This window comes from Polistes dominula, unplaced genomic scaffold, assembly GCF_049000335.1.
Source record: "Polistes dominula isolate Pdom_NZ unplaced genomic scaffold, Pdom_raw_medaka contig_77, whole genome shotgun sequence".
NCBI classification, from domain to species: Eukaryota; Metazoa; Arthropoda; class Insecta; order Hymenoptera; family Vespidae; genus Polistes; species Polistes dominula.
This window is the reverse complement of record NW_028301152.1, coordinates 7298851-7316135: the sequence shown is the minus strand read 5'-3', so window position 1 is coordinate 7316135 and position 17285 is coordinate 7298851. Positions and strand designations below refer to the sequence as shown.

The following is a 17285-nucleotide window of genomic DNA, read 5'->3' as shown; positions in this document are numbered from 1 at the left end:
TATATTAATATTTAATATTAATAATATAATATGTGAAAAAAAACAAATAATTATTATATAAAATCAATGTTTACAATTGGTTCATTTAATTCATTGTTGTAATTACAATATTAACAAACTGAGTATTAGTTTAAATGATTTAGGCACTTTTTAATCATTTTAATGACAATTTAATCTTAGTAATGCCATCTATGTGTTAGCCTACGGACTTTTCAGCCCAACTGTTACTTCGACTGATGATGATGATGAATTTGCATCGGCCATCTTTCTTTTTACTTTCTCTGAATACTAATTGGTTTTCCCTAACACAGGTTTACTTTTTTCAATAAACTCTTATAATAAGACTTGATTTCGGTATTTTCTTTTCCTACTTTGTTAAATGGCTCAATTGTTGTCTCATTTTAACACCAGAGATCGCTATTTTCATAATATGACGCACGTAAAATGAACCAACTATTCACGTACTAGACTTATTTATTCCTTTACTTGACCAATCAGCATGAAATATTAATATATTTTCAAATGAGTTACAATTTAACTGATTTTATTATGTTCAGGAAATAATTAGATTATTTATTATCATATTTATGTATATATACCTATAATATTACATTAAAATATTATGCCATTCCTAATCATAGCAGAGGAATACTATTAATGATTTTCAAAGCTGGGTAATATTTATGAAAATAATATTTCAAATACTATTTTAAATAGTAAATTCTCTTTACAATTGAAATATAATAGTATTTCAACAAAAAAAAAAAATAAAATATTTTATTTCAATAATCTAAAGTATCAAATAAAATACTTCATATTTAAATTTGAAGTATTATATACTAAACAGTCCTTAGTTTAAAAATAAATAGTAAATACGATTAATGTAATATGAAAAGAGATAACATAAGAATTTGCAATATATTTCTATGTATACTCCATTAAATATTCCAAATCTTAACACATAAATATGTTTAGTATATTTTAATTAAAATACTATTTTAAATAATTTTTACAATAACAGATTTTCTTTTGAAAAATATATGCATGATGTAAAATAAAATACATATTTTTTATTATTTACGATTGAAAATGATATTTTACCCAGCTTTGCTGATTTTAATGATTGTTAGAGTCTAATATTATATAAAAGTTTATTATTGTTATTAATTTATATTATCAAAAATGAATGTATAATAATATATAATAGTAATTTTAGTAAAAATATAGGATAAGAGTACAGAGAGTATGTATTATATAATTTGAAAATAATAATATTTATGTAAATATGTATTTCAAATATGAGACAATGAATAATTCGCTAGAATATTGTATATAAATTGAAATGAATTTTCTTATTCTTTTATCTTATATGATATTATGCAGATGCATAATAGTACATATTACATAGCAGCAACATTAATTAATAAGGATGAAAATAATGTTACAATAATTTAGCTTGCATTAGCTTTACATTAAATCTTACGTAACATTTTTTAAGATCATTTAAAATTTATCAATGTACAAATAATAAATATTTAAGCTTTGTTTATGATAAAGGTAGTTAGTTATTACAATCTTAATATTAATAAAAATAGAGATGAAATACTTGAGAGACAATTTGTTCGATATATAAAAAAGAAAACTTATACATGATTAGAGAAACTTGTTAACTAAAAAATTCGATGATATCATGTTGTTAAGAAATATAATATAATTTCATAATTGAATTCTCTGATAATTTGAACAAATGTTAATTATTTTTCGCACTACTTATTTCAAACTTGGACATACAATGTACTTAAGATTATATTATAAAGTCACATCTATAACAGTGTTTATTGGTCATCAAGACGATACAATAGGAAATAAATAATATATATATATGTATGTAAAAGAATATTAATATATGCATATGCAAAAAAGAACAAGAAAAAACATACGAAACATAAAGGATATCACAAAAATTGTCAATATAAATATAATTAATATTCAGTCATCAGAATTTAATTAATAATAGTCATCCACACACAGATATATATATATAAACATTAAATTTGTGAAGATGTAATTAAATTGAAATGTATGAAAATAAAGCAATGTGAGGAATTTTGATGAAAGGAAATTGTCCTTAAAAGGATCGTTGATATATATATATATATGTATATATATAAATGTGTGTGTGTGTCGCGTGTGTGTATATGTATGTGTATAGAAAAAAGTAAGAAAAATAAAAAAAAATAAAAAAGTAAAATAATATATAAAATAATAATTACTTGGAACTAGTGTATTTGGTAACCGCCTTTGTACCTTCACTTACAGCGTGCTTAGCTAATTCGCCGGGTAACAATAATCTGACAGCAGTTTGGATCTCCCGAGATGTAATTGTCGAACGCTTGTTGTAATGTGCCAATCTCGATGCTTCAGCAGCTATTCTTTCGAAAACGTCATTAACGAAGCTGTTCATGATGCTCATAGCCTTACTGGATATTCCAGTGTCTGGATGTACTTGCTTCAATACTTTATAGATATAAATGGCATAGCTTTCTTTCCTCTTCCGTTTTTTTTTTTTATCAGTTTTACTGATATTCTTTTGAGCTTTGCCAGCTTTTTTCATTGCTTTCCCACTAGTTTTAGGAGGCATGATTGATTTATATATGCGTTATTATAATATTAACAATTATTTTATTCAAATATTATCTAATCTCTTGGGATGGATCCTACACAGAATACTGTTCGAATCGTTATGAACAGGAGAAAACGGATTCTACGGTTTCTTTATGCTGTCTGGAATTCTGCGCCGGCGTATATGAGCCAATACCCTAACAAAACGCCCACAAACACCCTGTTTCGTTCGATGGTTAAAGGATAACGATTTCGGTTGGTCGCATCTTCAATCCACAAGGAGTGGTCTATTCAAGAAAACACTATATTCACCATAGAATATGTCATTTTATATTTTTTTTATATTTAATTCATTAATTTTTATTCATCTGTTATATTTTTTTTTAGATTTTATTTGAAATTTATTGTTTTTCAATTAATTTGTTTATATTTATTTATTTTTTTGTTTTTTTTCTTTTACCATAGAGTATGACTATCTATTGTATATTAAGTTCATGCAAAAGTATTACTATCTAATACGATTTTTTGGTATAAGATAATTATAATGAAAGATGATTATCTATTGGAAGTAAGTGTATTGGTGTTCTGTTTTATTTTTTTCTATTAATTTTATTCTTCCCATTTTTTTGCGGGTTTATACAAAAATTGTTGAGAGTATATAAGACACCCGTGATAAAATTTATACTTTGCAAGTTTCAAAATTGCATATATAAAGACTTTATGGTAAATATAACATATATAAAGAATTAAATGGTAAATATAATAGTTATTTATAAAGTATACGAATATTGATATGATCTTAAAACTTATTAAACGTATCGATTAATAAAATATAATTATATCTCTTTTAGATTAAGAATGTTTGGGAGGTATGTCAAAATGCTGAAGAGAATGAAAATTTAAGAGAATGTTTCTTATTTAATGCTTAAGTCATTGCAAACATTTCAAATTGATCTATTAAGTCGTTTAAAAGTTATTTCAATTTAAAATAATTATTTCAGAACGTTAAATAATTAACATTGAACAAATATTTTGTTATTGAAAATGATCGAAATTAAGTACTATTTAAACATTATTAATACTTCGACATATTCAGAATTGATAAAGATGTAAATGAAAATTGTTTTTGCCATCAATTTAAAATCAAGACGTATCAAAAGTTATTTAAAAGTTGTTCATATTATTTATCACTTTTTATCTAATTCAACATTATTGATAAAATATAAAGTACAATCTCTTTTTTTTTAAATTATACATTCTTTCCTAGAATTGACATTATTTTTATTTCATAATTGTACCTCCTAAACATTCGATTTAGGACATTTTATATCATAATGTCCAGTTTGTTTACAAATACTACATAAACTTATTAGTGCTGGACATTTGCTTCTATCCATCACGTGAGCCAGACCACAAAATTTACAATTCCGTAACATTCTTATTTTTGAACACATCCATGAAAAGTGATGTAGTTTGTTACATTTAGAACATGTTTCGTCATATGCTAAACACCTCTTTGCTCCGTGGTCTCCTCCGCAGAAGCTGCAGTTATTAATGTACATTACACCGGGACAATACTTACTGAAGTGATTTCTTCTTTTACATTTGTTACATTCTTTTCCAAATGCAAAACACTTGTCCTTCGGATGTAACCTGCCACAGTATTTACAAATCTTATTTTCTTCCCAAATGGAATTATTACATAAGTCCCATAGAAAAGCAATTTCTGTTATCGTTAACGATTTCAATGTTTTTTTAAAATTGAAATCTGGTATCTTAGAACTAGCTATTGCAATGAATCGTTCTTTATAAAACTTTTCAATTTCTTCTTGTATTTTGTTCTTTACCATATTGTCGATATCTTTGATATTTTTTGTATAATTGTCCTTAAAAATATAAATAAAAAATTAGATATATATGTATATCGTATTCTTCACACTTTTGTGTTTCATCTATAACATACCTTAAGTCTTTTTATATAATTTATTACACTCTCATTTTCAAATTTAACGGTCGTAATAAACTTATGATATGCATCAAATTTATCAATTAATACTGTAAAATTATTTTTATCTTCATCCTTATTGAATATAAAGTTTTCAAATATTTCAAGACTAATAGAACCCATGAAATTTAAAACATATAAACCCCATTTATCATAATCTTTCTTATTATAATCTTGACGCATTAAATATAATCTCATATCTTCTTTCCACATATTCCAGCTATTTATAAACTCTTGTAAGTTTTTTATTTCTGCTGGAGGTTTAGGTTTATGTATAGATTGCGAAAAAATTTCACTTCTAGGTGGTGCGCTAGGCATTTCTTTACTATTTTTATACAAATCATTATTTACTTTCTCTTGATTCAAATTTAATTGTTTTATTAATTTTTCTTTAGGAGGTGAAACAAATTCACTAGAGTTTCCGTGATAATGTACAAAATTATTATGAAACTCTTTATTTTGCATGTGGTTTACCAATTCTGTGTTTGAATAAATTGATAATACAAATGTTACTATAAATGAACATACAATATATATATATATATATACCCTAGTAACACAAAATATTGAAAAATATTGAAGAATACATGTGTATTTAATATTAAAAAAAAATTGAATCTCTTTTTAATATTAAATACACATGTGTATTCAATATTTTACAATATTTTGTGCTACTAGAGTATTACTATTCAAATACAGAGTCCAAGTTGAAAATGTATTACGTATTGCCTTTTAAATACTACCAAATTATGAATTTGCTAATATTTAAAAACGTCTCATTTTTTATATTCCACTTTCCTTATTATTAGATATATATTTTATTTATAAATCATTTTGTAATGAAAAATTGATATAATTATTAATCAAATTATAGTTATGAATTTGACTCTTTTAAATCAATTGATGGATTGAACAATTTTTAGTTTAATTTGTAAATTATTCTTTTAAATAAATATTCTTACCTTCTGGATAGTGTGTAACATTAGATGCATTTTTTGAATAGTAAACATTTGTTTTGATAGGTTCTACAATATTACTTGTAGTAGTTGGTTTATGTAAGTCAGGGTATATTTTGTGTTCAGTATGATTCAAATTGCTTTTTGTAGAAGTTTTCTGTGCTTTTTCATATGCACTTTTTGGAATATTGTGCTCAGTACTTTGTGACGAACCTACAAAAGAATATAATATTAATATTAATAAAATGATAAAGTCTTTTTTCTCGTAACCATAATAACAATATAAATGTTCATACCCATATTGTATTGTAATATACAATTTGTTTTATTTTGTTTAAAATATATTTTTTGAAAGTACTTTTATTGAGAAATGATACTAATTACGTTACTAAACTATCACGTATTATCTTTATCAGAAAAGTTAAGATTGTTATTTAATTTTATCACTTGTTAAGATTTCTTATTCATCACAAAACTAACGTTGGCGAAACTGAACTAAAGTATCAGCCAATGAGCGATTGCTAATAATGCACCAAGTACCAATACTAATAATAGTACAGAAAAACATCGTTGCGTTCATTTGATACAAACGGGTTTTCACTGAAGGGGATTCCCTTTTCATCAGAACCGGAAGTGATGACTTTTCCGGAAATTTCCTTACTTCTCATGAACTAAAAAAAATATAAGAGTGGAATGTAATTACATTGGAACCTTGATTTGCGGACATAATTCCATCAACGAATTTTATCATAATAAATACTTAATGGAAAATTGGATAATTTATTCAACAATTATTTATTGATATAAAAATAAAATAAAATAAAATACAAAATACTAAATAAACATTAAAAAAATTAATCTACATTTTACTTATTATGAATACACTTGTTGTCTGCTAAGCTTATTAACATTTAGGAAAAGAAAAGTCTTTAAATGAAAAGATTTATTTTTTCACAGAAAAAAAAAATTATATTTAAAATGTTATGAATCTGATCTGTTTTTATAATTCCGCATGATACTATTTTGTTCTTTTTCAATTTTTATTAATGTTTAATGCACGTTGAGCATCACGCAAATTCTTACGGAAATCCCTGTCAGGCCATGCATATTATTTTGTAATTAAAAAAACAGTTGAAAACGTTAGTCATCGATGACTAACACGACTTACATGTAGAGTTTTATTTGAGCCCTTGTACGATCCAAAATTCAACCTGTACGATCGAAAACTTGATGACCTTTTTTTTTTAGTCATCAAATTTAGCAAAGGGAATTTTTGCACAAGGAAAATTTCACTTTCGGATAGTGAATCGAAATTTCGAGAACCACCACCATCACGATCCGTGTACGATCTGTGTACGATTTGTGTACGATCTCATCTCTGTACGAATAAGTCTTTCTCTCTGCGGTACGCCGTTTTTACCGTTTTTACGATAGGGTTTTGAAGTTGAAGACTAAAAAAAAAAAGGTCAACAACTTTGAAAAAGTTGGAACTCGCACTCTTTTTCCAGATTTTGAAAATCTCATCCGAGAAATTATTGGAATTCAAATTTTTCCCGGGGCGTACGATAATTTTCCGGTGTGTACGATAATTTTACGCCCCTGTGTCGACTCGTCAGTTCAACTGTTTTTTTAATACAACACTTTATTCAAATATTTCAAAATGGCGTCAATTAAATGTATAAGTATATAAATATTGAAATTACAATTTTGTAAAATATATAATGTAACTTTCATCAGAAAACAAAATATCACATTATACATTAAATTGGAATTTACATGAGCAAGATACTCCCTGTAGAATTTTGAGAAATATTATACAAATTCTATTTGGATTATTTGATCAAAAATGAATAACAAATGTGTTTGCTCAAAATGTTATCATTCACTCGATAATGCCGAATCTCCATATAGCGAAGTATCACAAGAAATTGGTGATACTTCTATATCCATCAAAGTGGCTAAAGATACTTCCTCGATCAAATCGATCAGAAATTGTTTAACAAAGTCTTCTAACATTGATATTAATTGTGCGGATGCATACGGTAAAATGGAGTTGATATTTAGGACTCTTAAATTAACTTTAAATGATCAAAAATATTAAATGAATCAAATTATGCAGAAATTTATTACCGATTCTTGAATAATTTGAAATCGAGTTAATTAAATTGTTTTGTCAATTTTCAAAAATATTCTACAATATTTTTGAAAAACTTATTTAGTATTAAATATTATAATTAAATTATAAATAAATAAATTATTGTTAAATTATGAAGTGGATATTTAAAAGGAACACATATTATATTTTATAAATTTTTATTATAATTATTCTTTTAATTTGAGTTAGCAGTTAATCAATTGTTATCTTATTATTTATTTTTTGAAGCAGAAGGCTGTATAGTGCATCATGTTTTTCTGTAAATTTGATAAAATATATTATATATTCTTCCTTTTTATTACTCATCTAATTTAATAATAAATATTTTATATATATATATATATAAACATAAAATGAAATTATAGCTAAAACAGTTTTATAAACTGTATAATATAAAAAGCGTTTTGTAGAGTATTCATTTTTGGAAAATAAAGATTACAAAATTAATGAGATGATTCACCTAGGGCTTTTTAAAACTAAGTTTTAGTTATTTAAAGGGCTGGTATAGATTTCTGCATAAATTGGCCCAATCGCGTTTATTTATTTTAGGTAGAAAATGTCGAGAAGGATGCACTAGAGTGAATATTATTCCTAACGATGAACCACCTCCGAAAGATCCAAATGAAAAAATGTTTTTATTAAAATCAATAAGACAAATCATGCCCAATGATGATTTAAAAAATAGTCTTGAATTTGAGTTTAAATTACCACGAAATTATATACCTTTACGTAAGTTCGATTCACCTCCAAGAATAATAATCCCAAATGCATCTGCTGAAACTAAAATAAAGAAACGCAAAAAGAAAGGTAAAAGTGAGAAGAAAAAAGGGGACAAAGTAAGAACACTTGTAAATTTTATGGGATACGTATATATAAGTATATTATGTCAAAATATAAAGCTTTGCAACAATAACGATAATTAAGTGTAATATTCTTGCACTTTTTAAAAATAAAAATAAAAGAAAACAAAATTTATAATAAAACATAAAAGATATTTCTTTTTTAATAAATGCATTTGCATGTGTACTAAGATAACAAATTTGACAACAATAATAATAACAATCAAAATAAAAATACAAATAAAAATAAAATACTTGTTTGAAATTCTAATTAAAAGAATATGCTAGTAGTCTACTTGTTAGAACCTTCATGTTTTATTCGCTAATAAATTATGCTTCTTCATAATATATACATTAATTAACTACTGTACAAATTCGATATACATTTACAGACTGTGCAGTATAAATATGCTCAGACCTTTTAAAAAGTAGATCATACCACGTTTAATGCATGCTTGTATATCAACGATATAATTATTTTAAAGAAAACATATGATCCATTATCTCTCCTCTATTTCTCTTTTTAAAACTTGAATGTAAATTTTTGGTTTTGTTCATAATAATATCGAGTTAAGAAGTTAATTTAAGTTTTCGAAAAAACAACAATAACAACGAGAACAGGAATAAAAAAGAAAACGATCGACGATCTAAAAACCATTTTGACATGACCGCTGAACGAATATTTGATTGAAAATACTTTTGTTTTTTCATTATCGTCTGCCTGACCGGAGATTTATTATACCATCCGGTTAGGTACTTTAGCGGTTATAAATTGCACGATTTTAAATTGACTCCTTGTTGACTGTAAAATAATATGTAGGCATTACTAAAATCCTCTTCTTGTGGTATTTGTTTACTAGTAATGTCATCGTTATAATAATACCATACGTCAGTACGGGGATTTTTTGCATATGCAGTATAATGTCCTGCCGATACACCTAAAATGTTCAATTATGCATTTATAAAGCAGTAAAGGGGGTATTTGTAATTTGTTTGTTATATGAAAAAGTATTTCAATTTCTTCAATATACAAATACATTTTTCGTTGGAACGGATACTTGCATTACGAATAAAATTATTGTACGGACCAATTAGAACACAAATGTACATTTTATCATGAAGTAGATGAAGAAGGATAGGATATTATAATGTAATCTGTTTTTACTTAGTTTTTTTTCATTGAAATATAAACGTACTTTTGAATTTTCATATAACAAAAACTATTTACAAATAATTTAGGTAGCACATTTAGGTGAATTAAGTTTGTAAAATTTCCTATATAATATTTAAAAAAAGAAAGTATATATATACATACCTCCAAAATGACATACGCAAGCATAAAGATCATATAAATGACGACCTATGTTAAGATCAACTAAAGGGAATGTAACTTTATCGTCTAGTTTTAAACTAGTACATTCATAAAATACGAATCTGTAATGAATTAAAAAAACATGTTAATGTTATGTCAGATATTTTAATATATATGAAATAATATAATTCATTAATATAACATTACTTACCGTTTTAAGTATACTATGAGGAACTTGGGATACCTATGAACTGTAAGAGTCTTGGTAGCACATTGATTCCGTTCACATTTGGGACAAAACCAAGGATTGTGTTCATCCAAAGTTTCGCTATTGTATAAATAATAGAATAAAAAATAGTTTTATTATTTTCTTTATATTATTAATAGTATAATAATTTAATCAATTATGATGTTACCTTTGACTAAATGCTTGTAAACATTCATATAATGATAAAGGATCATGTTGTTTTGTAATACTACTATGATCGATTGGGGATGCTATCTTAGGAACGTGCTCGGTATAACAAACAGCAAGGTTATCACCTTTTTGTAGAGTTATTATACCAGATTCTGGTACGCTGCAACCTTTACAAGGTTTATTATACATACATCGAGAGCAGTGATGACCCTGTAATAAAAGGAGAATATTGAATGTAGTATTCGTAAATTAATGCATTTATTATTAAAATATATCTTCTCATTTTACTTATATGCCTTTGTATTGCTTTTATTTTTTTATTTTTGTATACCTTATGATTAGTTAATTAACATACCTATATAACTTAGATAAAATGTTAGAAGAGAAATCCTCACCTGCCCATCAACAAAATGAACAGTATAATGTCCTTCTTGTGGTATGTTCTTCCTGACAACATCGTACAAGTCTTTAGCATTTACTCTTGATGGTAATCTAACTAAATATGGGTGACCAAATAGGTTTGTACTTTTATGATTGTTTGATGCTTCATGAGTAGTATCGTGTCTTAAAACCAAAGGAACATTCAAAATTCGAACAACTGGTCTCGGTCGACTGGTGTGATCCACTTTGGTAAAATCTGTTATATCGATACGACATATTGGGCACACTTTTTGGTCCCCTTGATTTCGAGGGCAATTCTGTTGGATAATAGAAGTAACCATTTTCTCATAGTATTCATATTTAAATAAAATGTTGCATGTTTTGTTATTTTTATTTCAATTTCTAAAGTTAAGTGTATTTTTTCTTGACTTTTTTCTTAGTAAAGTAAATTAAAGTTTTTAAATTAACTGTATAGCAATATATATTATCTTTTAATTGAGGGAACAAAAAATTAATTACGATTAAGAAATACAAGATGATAATAATTAAACAAATGAAAATAAAAATAAGAAAAACCCTCAGTATAGGCAGTATCAGATTAGTCTGAATTGAGTTCTGGAATAAAAATAAACCAGCTGACAGATTAGGCTACAAAAGCAGGTCATACAGGTTTCCATCTTCGTGTTCCCAATTACCTCTGTTTATATTAAAACGTCCCTGGCTTATTTGGTAACACGAAGCTATTTCTGTTCCCATACACATCTTTAAAGTGCCATCCTTCTAGGATGTTTTTACAGACCTTTTCTCAGACCTTCCCGAGGTTTATTATTGGTAATTAAATACCTCGTATGTTAACCCCTTCTGCTAGATTGATACTGCCTAATTCATCATGGGGTTTAATATCAAAAATAAAAAAGTAAAAGAACATCTATCAAGAAAGAGGTAGGACATATTATATTTATATTTATGAACTTTGGTATTATATTAAAAGATAAAATAATATTAAAATAATATTGTATACGATTACTCACTTCTATACACGAGTCACATATGATCAAGCTGCAGTTGTTAGCTTCGTGTTTTTTAAAATCAACACCTGTATCATCAAGGCATATTGTACATTGAATTGCTTCATTTGCAGCCGTACCTTTCTGACAAGATTCAGCTTCTATTAAACGATCTCCACCACTGTCAGATAGGATAGTACATGCATCAGGAGGATCCGTCAATTCAAATGCATATATGGATCGATTAGTGTCATCGACTTGTCTCAATAATGTATTATCATCCTTAAATGTATAATAAAAAAAAGATATAAAGTAACTGTCAATTTAGATAATTTAACAAATATTTAGTTAAAAATTATATTAATTTTGTACTACAAAATGTAGTCCCATAGTTAAATCTTTATGACTATGAGAATGTTCTTTCATAGAATTTTTATTGGAGGATAGTATCAACGGTTATTGAGATTAATCAAAATACCGTCTTCTTTTTCCTCCATTATGATTTGACTATAGGCAGTAAGAATATTTTTTATACTTAAGTTACAATATTAATAATAATATATAATGTGCATTTACATTACAAGCAAAAGTCTACTAATTAAAAATTGAATATAAATATAGATACACATATTCAGGTACTCACCACCAAAATTTTTGATATGTGATTTTCAAAAATCTCAGCCATTGCAATATTTGATAATGATACTGTTTCCTTCTCAAGAGTATGTAACAATTCCTCCTTTAATTTTCCTATACGCGATTGTTTATTTAATGATACTACACATCTTATAGGTCGAGCACCGTATGCTGGGACATATGTTATGGTAAACTGCCTTTCCATTGCACGAGGTAAAGGAACCGAAAGATACATAAATGGTTCGTACGTTACCGAAACATGTTTACAGACAGCACATATAACCTGTTAAACATATAAAAATTTAAAATATCTAATATTTCAATAAGATATATCAATCAATTATATATGTGTATAATATGAGCCAATTATATAATATGCCAATTTCATAAAACAAAATATACTTTATCCTATTATTTATTATTGAACGGTCATAAAAATAATTTTTATTTAGTAACATTAAGTTTAATTATTAACACGTTGAATGCTACATTTATTTTATATTGCTTAAAACAAATAAGTTATAGTGTAATCATATGTAATACATTTATCTTACCAGAGATCACCAGTGACTTCCGTGGTACTATAAGCAAACTTAGTATTAGTCACTGGTGATCCTCATTGTATTAATATGTTAAAAATATATTTATTTTAAATATAAAAAATGAAGTATTAATCAAATGGTTTAGTAATAAAACTGAAATATACTCTGAAAGTGGAGTTAAAAGATTTATATGTGTATAAGTGTTAGCAGTATGATCTGTAACAGCAGTATGAGACTTGTCTCTTATACTTCTAAGAACAAGAGAGATCTACTGTATTTTGATTTAGAAACTTTTCACGGTGATAACTAATTATACTTAGTTCCACCCCAACGTAAGTTCCATTATTTAAGTAAGGAACTTTTATATTTGAATACTTACTGTACTTTTAAATTGTCCTTGAAAAGTATCTACTATAATACTATTATTACAACGTAAATGCTTAGCCCAATGTTTATCGGCTTCATCTTGTGGAATAACTGATCCATTTTCCCCAGGTTGTAAGGTACGCAAACATTGCATGGTACCACTTAAACCATCACATTTATGATTTTTCTCTTGATCTTCCAATCTCATTCGTTTTACATTGCACTTTTCTAAATCTCTATCGTATTCTAAGTCAGAACAACTTGAAACACAATCTACTTCGCGATTACTTTTCTGTATGTTAACTTCTTTAATACGTTTAATACTAACACTTTTATTGTCAAAATCATGATTTTCCATTAAATTAGAATTATCCAATGGCATTCTACGAACATTTTCTTTTGGAAATTTTTGCGAATCGTAATGAATTTCATTATTACACTCTTGCTGTGTTACAAGAAAATTAGCATTACTAGTTTTAGCTTCTTTGTGAATATCATATAATCCGCGAAACTGTGGAACATTTTTGTATAATTTGTCCCAAGAATTTAACAAAGAACATGCGTCAGAACTTCCTTCATTAACTTCATTATGTATGAAAGAACCAGATTTTGTATTCATCATTTCTTCAGAATCTAAAGTCTCTTCATCGTCATCATCATTTAAAGGTGAGCATCTTGGTGAATTTGCAGTACTATCTAATTCACATACTGGGGAGTTAAAATCTAAAACAAGATATGCAGAGCTAAATATTGTCTTTAATAGTAGATATCTGATAAAAAGAAAAATAAATATTAAAATGTATATATGTTAAATTATATACCTCTTAAAGAACCAGCCATTGTAAGATTTGGACTATTAGGAGAATCTAATGTTGGTAAACAATTATAAGCTTCTAAGAAATCGCTAGCGCAGTTTGAATTCCTAGTGGCAGTGGCGGAGGAAACGTTCTTTCCATTTGAATTTTCAACGAGAGTAAAGGATGATTTGGCAGTTGACGTTGATACTGGAACGTGGCAATTCTTAGATGATTTTGCCGTATTCATTTGCTCGTGCAGAGAGTCTAGCAGTAGCGCAAGGAACTCTTGGCAGTCATGCTGCCAACGACAACCGTTGTTAATTGCTTCCGGGATCCTCGAGTTGTCGATAAGTCTTTTAGATATCATAAATGCAAATGATTTTTTGACTGTCACAAGCTTACCTGTCTGTAGTCCTTAAATTGGGAGTGATATACACCCAATGTCTGTTTAAATTCAGTTGGTTTTAATGCACTGTATTTGCCTGACCACATTTTACAAAGAAGTCCACTAAAATGTGCCATTAAAGATCCAGGCGGTGGTAATTTTTCTCCTTTTTCTTCTAAATTTAAAAAATGATGTAAAACAGGTGGCGTTGCAGTTAAACATTGTAAACCAGCAGCCATAAAGCAAGTGTTTCCAAGATTACGAAGTCCACAAACTCCAACAGATAAAACAACTATTTCTGTATGGCCAGGTAAAGGACCTATGAGGTAATTGATTTCATATCTTATTAGTTTCATATCTTATACAGTTGAATTAATACTTTCTGTGCCGTTTGGGTCGCATATATTCTTACTATGAACTTTTTGTTTAAATCCATTGAAATTTTTGCTATTCATTAATTTGTGTATATACGACTTATGCGGCTTAAACAGAAAGTCATAAACAATTAGTTTAGAATGAAACGTGTTAGATACAAGTAGAAATATTATTACCCATTGTAGAATCATCCTGAACATCTCCAGTCTCAGCAAAAATATTGTTTAATGCCGGTGTTCCTGAAGGTGGAAAAAGCGGACCGTATTGTACTAATGCTCCTGAATCAACATTTGTATCTGTGTTAGAATCTCTAAAATCAACATCTCTGAAATCACTTAATTCAGATTCAGGTGCAGGTGGAAGCGGAATAGGACGGTCTGATACAGGGCTACTTGCTTCGGGCCTATTGAAAAGGTATATCTGTCATTAAATTTATTATCGTTCACTCATAATGATATGAGATAGATTCTGAGTAAAATTACTGGTCAACAATGTGTTAACTCTTTGCATTCGAGTACTCTATTATTGAACCATTATTATAATCCTACAAATTTTCGGTTTATAAATTGACCAAAACTAATAATAACCTCGTATATTCTTTTATAAAATTATAATTTAAATTTGTTTCAGAAAAGTAATATATCAAAAATACAGTTTGTAAAACATTAATTAATACATTAAGTAAAACATTGTATTTTACGTGATTTTTAAATAATAGGGAATTTAAAGAGTATATGTTTTTCAATAAATAAAAGAATATTTTAAGCTAAAAAATAAACAAGTGATAATAAAATACAAAATATCAAGATAAATTAACTTGTCATTATCAATTAAAAAATTAATTGTATAATACTATTTAAAAACGGTCAATGTTGAATGCAAAGAGTTAATTATTTGTATTACAAATATAAAGCAAGAAAAATGATTAATACCACAATTCTTCGATAGTCATATTCTCTGCCTGTAATGTAAGAGTTTGATCCAGAGACGAAGTTAATGGACTGAGACCTGTCGGTTCTAATACTTCTGATATCTCAGGTACCTCAGATAAATGAAAAATTTCAGACGATTCAATCATTGATACGTTTTCTAGTTTTGATGAGTTTAATTGACTCTCCATTCGGGTAGAACGATTTTGTTAATATCCTAATTACAAGAATAATAAATAAAATTACAATAATTCATCTATTTTATGGAAACAATAATTTTTATAAATTATTATTATTAAAATTATAATATAAAAATAAAAAAAAAATGCAACATTTATTAATTTGATTTTTAATAACTTTAATATTATAATAAATTTTTATCAATTGAATTATTAGTTAATTTAAATTTATAAAAGTTTAAAAAAAAATTTATTTAACAAAGTTCATATTCCAGAAGAAATAATATTTACAACTTATATGTTTTTTAAATAAAAATATATTATTATATATTTAAATAAAAAAATATAAAGCAATAAATAATTTATAATTATAAATAAAATAAGACAATATAGTAGTAAAAATTTAAACAATATTGAATAAAATAAAATGAAAATTTGCATAGTAATAGTATGAAATTATGAAAATATTACCAACCACGCGGGATTTTAGATTAATTTAGTTAGTCCTAACCTAACACGTTAGACTTTACTTACAAATACCATGTATGATTAATTAAATGCATGATAATAACAATAATATCGAGTCAATGATTAAAAAAGACATTGATATTTAATTTCAATTGAGTGATAAAATTAATTTAAAAAAAATCGATCAATATGGAAGAAACTCAAAATCGTGATTCAGGAAAAGCGTTGGTATACTTTCTCGTAAAATATATCTATAGTCGTATTAACACTAATCTGAAGATATACATTTTCTCTTATAAATTAAATAAATATATTACGAATGTGAAAAGAATTTAATCAAATTGAAAATAATTTATACTTACTTGATAGATGTACATTAAATTGGATATTCGTACATCAAGAGTTGAAAATGGACGCTCTCGTTCCTTTCAAATCTCGATTCTTCAGCTATTATCGTCACTGTGCTCACAATGCTATTGACTCCCTCCTAAAATGAACGGAAATGCTCACGAACGTTAGATACCATTGCATCCGTTAAAAGTTTTGCAAGACAGAATCCATACAATGTGATTTGTGGATTTATTTAAGTAACTATATGATGACCAATGAGAAAGAATGTCAGACATTGTCTACATTGACGACCAATAAAAAAGCATCTATTCTATATTTGTTCGACCATTAAAATTGGTACCATTGCGTTGGTTAACGGTTTAACAATACGGAATATATATAATATGATTTATTGAAATATTTCAATGTAACTATATGACGACCAATAAAAATGCACGTTAAAAATTGCCTGTGTTGATGACCATTAAGAAACAAACACTATTATTCATGTTGTAAACTATCCCAAAGTTTGGTAATTTTAAAGCCATTTTCATTGATTCGATAATCAGGGTAGCCAACAGTA

At 26.7% G+C, this 17285-nt stretch overlaps 4 protein-coding genes and 1 non-coding gene across 6 annotated transcripts; 1 reads left to right on the top strand and 4 right to left on the bottom strand.

Annotated features, from left to right (window-relative positions):
- Positions 1-1272: 1272 nt before the first annotated feature.
- LOC107068925 (histone H2B) lies at positions 1273-2788 on the bottom strand. The gene has a single exon (XM_015325783.2). It carries the CDS (start codon positions 2639-2641, stop codon positions 2270-2272), a length of 372 nt encoding a protein of 123 aa, XP_015181269.1. The 5' UTR covers positions 2642-2788; the 3' UTR covers positions 1273-2269.
- Positions 2789-3191: 403 nt separating this feature from the next.
- LOC107068878 (uncharacterized) lies at positions 3192-7365 on the bottom strand. Its single transcript, XM_015325699.2, has 5 exons — positions 6752-7365; positions 5880-6254; positions 5590-5796; positions 4586-5106; positions 3192-4508 (listed from the first exon to the last, which is right to left on the bottom strand). Exons 2-5 carry the CDS (start codon positions 5881-5883, stop codon positions 3924-3926), a joined length of 1317 nt encoding a protein of 438 aa, XP_015181185.2. The 5' UTR covers positions 5884-6254; positions 6752-7365; the 3' UTR covers positions 3192-3923.
- A 52-nt stretch (positions 7366-7417) lies between these two features.
- LOC107068927 (uncharacterized) lies at positions 7418-9195 on the top strand. The gene is made up of 2 exons (XM_015325786.2): positions 7418-7625; positions 8288-9195. Exons 1-2 carry the CDS (start codon positions 7430-7432, stop codon positions 8659-8661), a joined length of 570 nt encoding a protein of 189 aa, XP_015181272.2. The 5' UTR covers positions 7418-7429; the 3' UTR covers positions 8662-9195.
- Positions 8871-16881, bottom strand: LOC107068926 (ubiquitin carboxyl-terminal hydrolase 15). 2 transcript variants are annotated; one of them, XM_015325784.2, is made up of 13 exons: positions 16735-16881; positions 15729-15942; positions 14973-15199; positions 14439-14740; positions 14061-14334; positions 13253-13962; positions 12339-12614; positions 11720-11977; positions 10703-11005; positions 10306-10517; positions 10101-10217; positions 9893-10011; positions 8871-9515 (listed from the first exon to the last, which is right to left on the bottom strand). In XM_015325784.2, exons 2-13 carry the CDS (start codon positions 15914-15916, stop codon positions 9343-9345), a joined length of 3159 nt encoding a protein of 1052 aa, XP_015181270.1. In that variant the 5' UTR covers positions 15917-15942; positions 16735-16881; the 3' UTR covers positions 8871-9342. The 2 variants fall into 2 exon arrangements, with proteins under 2 accessions (XP_015181270.1, XP_015181271.1); XM_015325785.2 differs by lacking the exons at positions 8871-9515; positions 9893-10011; positions 10101-10217 and having other exon boundaries at positions 10348-10517; positions 10663-11005.
- LOC149030718 (Nuclear RNase P) lies at positions 11276-11567 on the bottom strand. The gene has a single exon (XR_016178547.1).
- Positions 16882-17285: the final 404 nt, after the last annotated feature.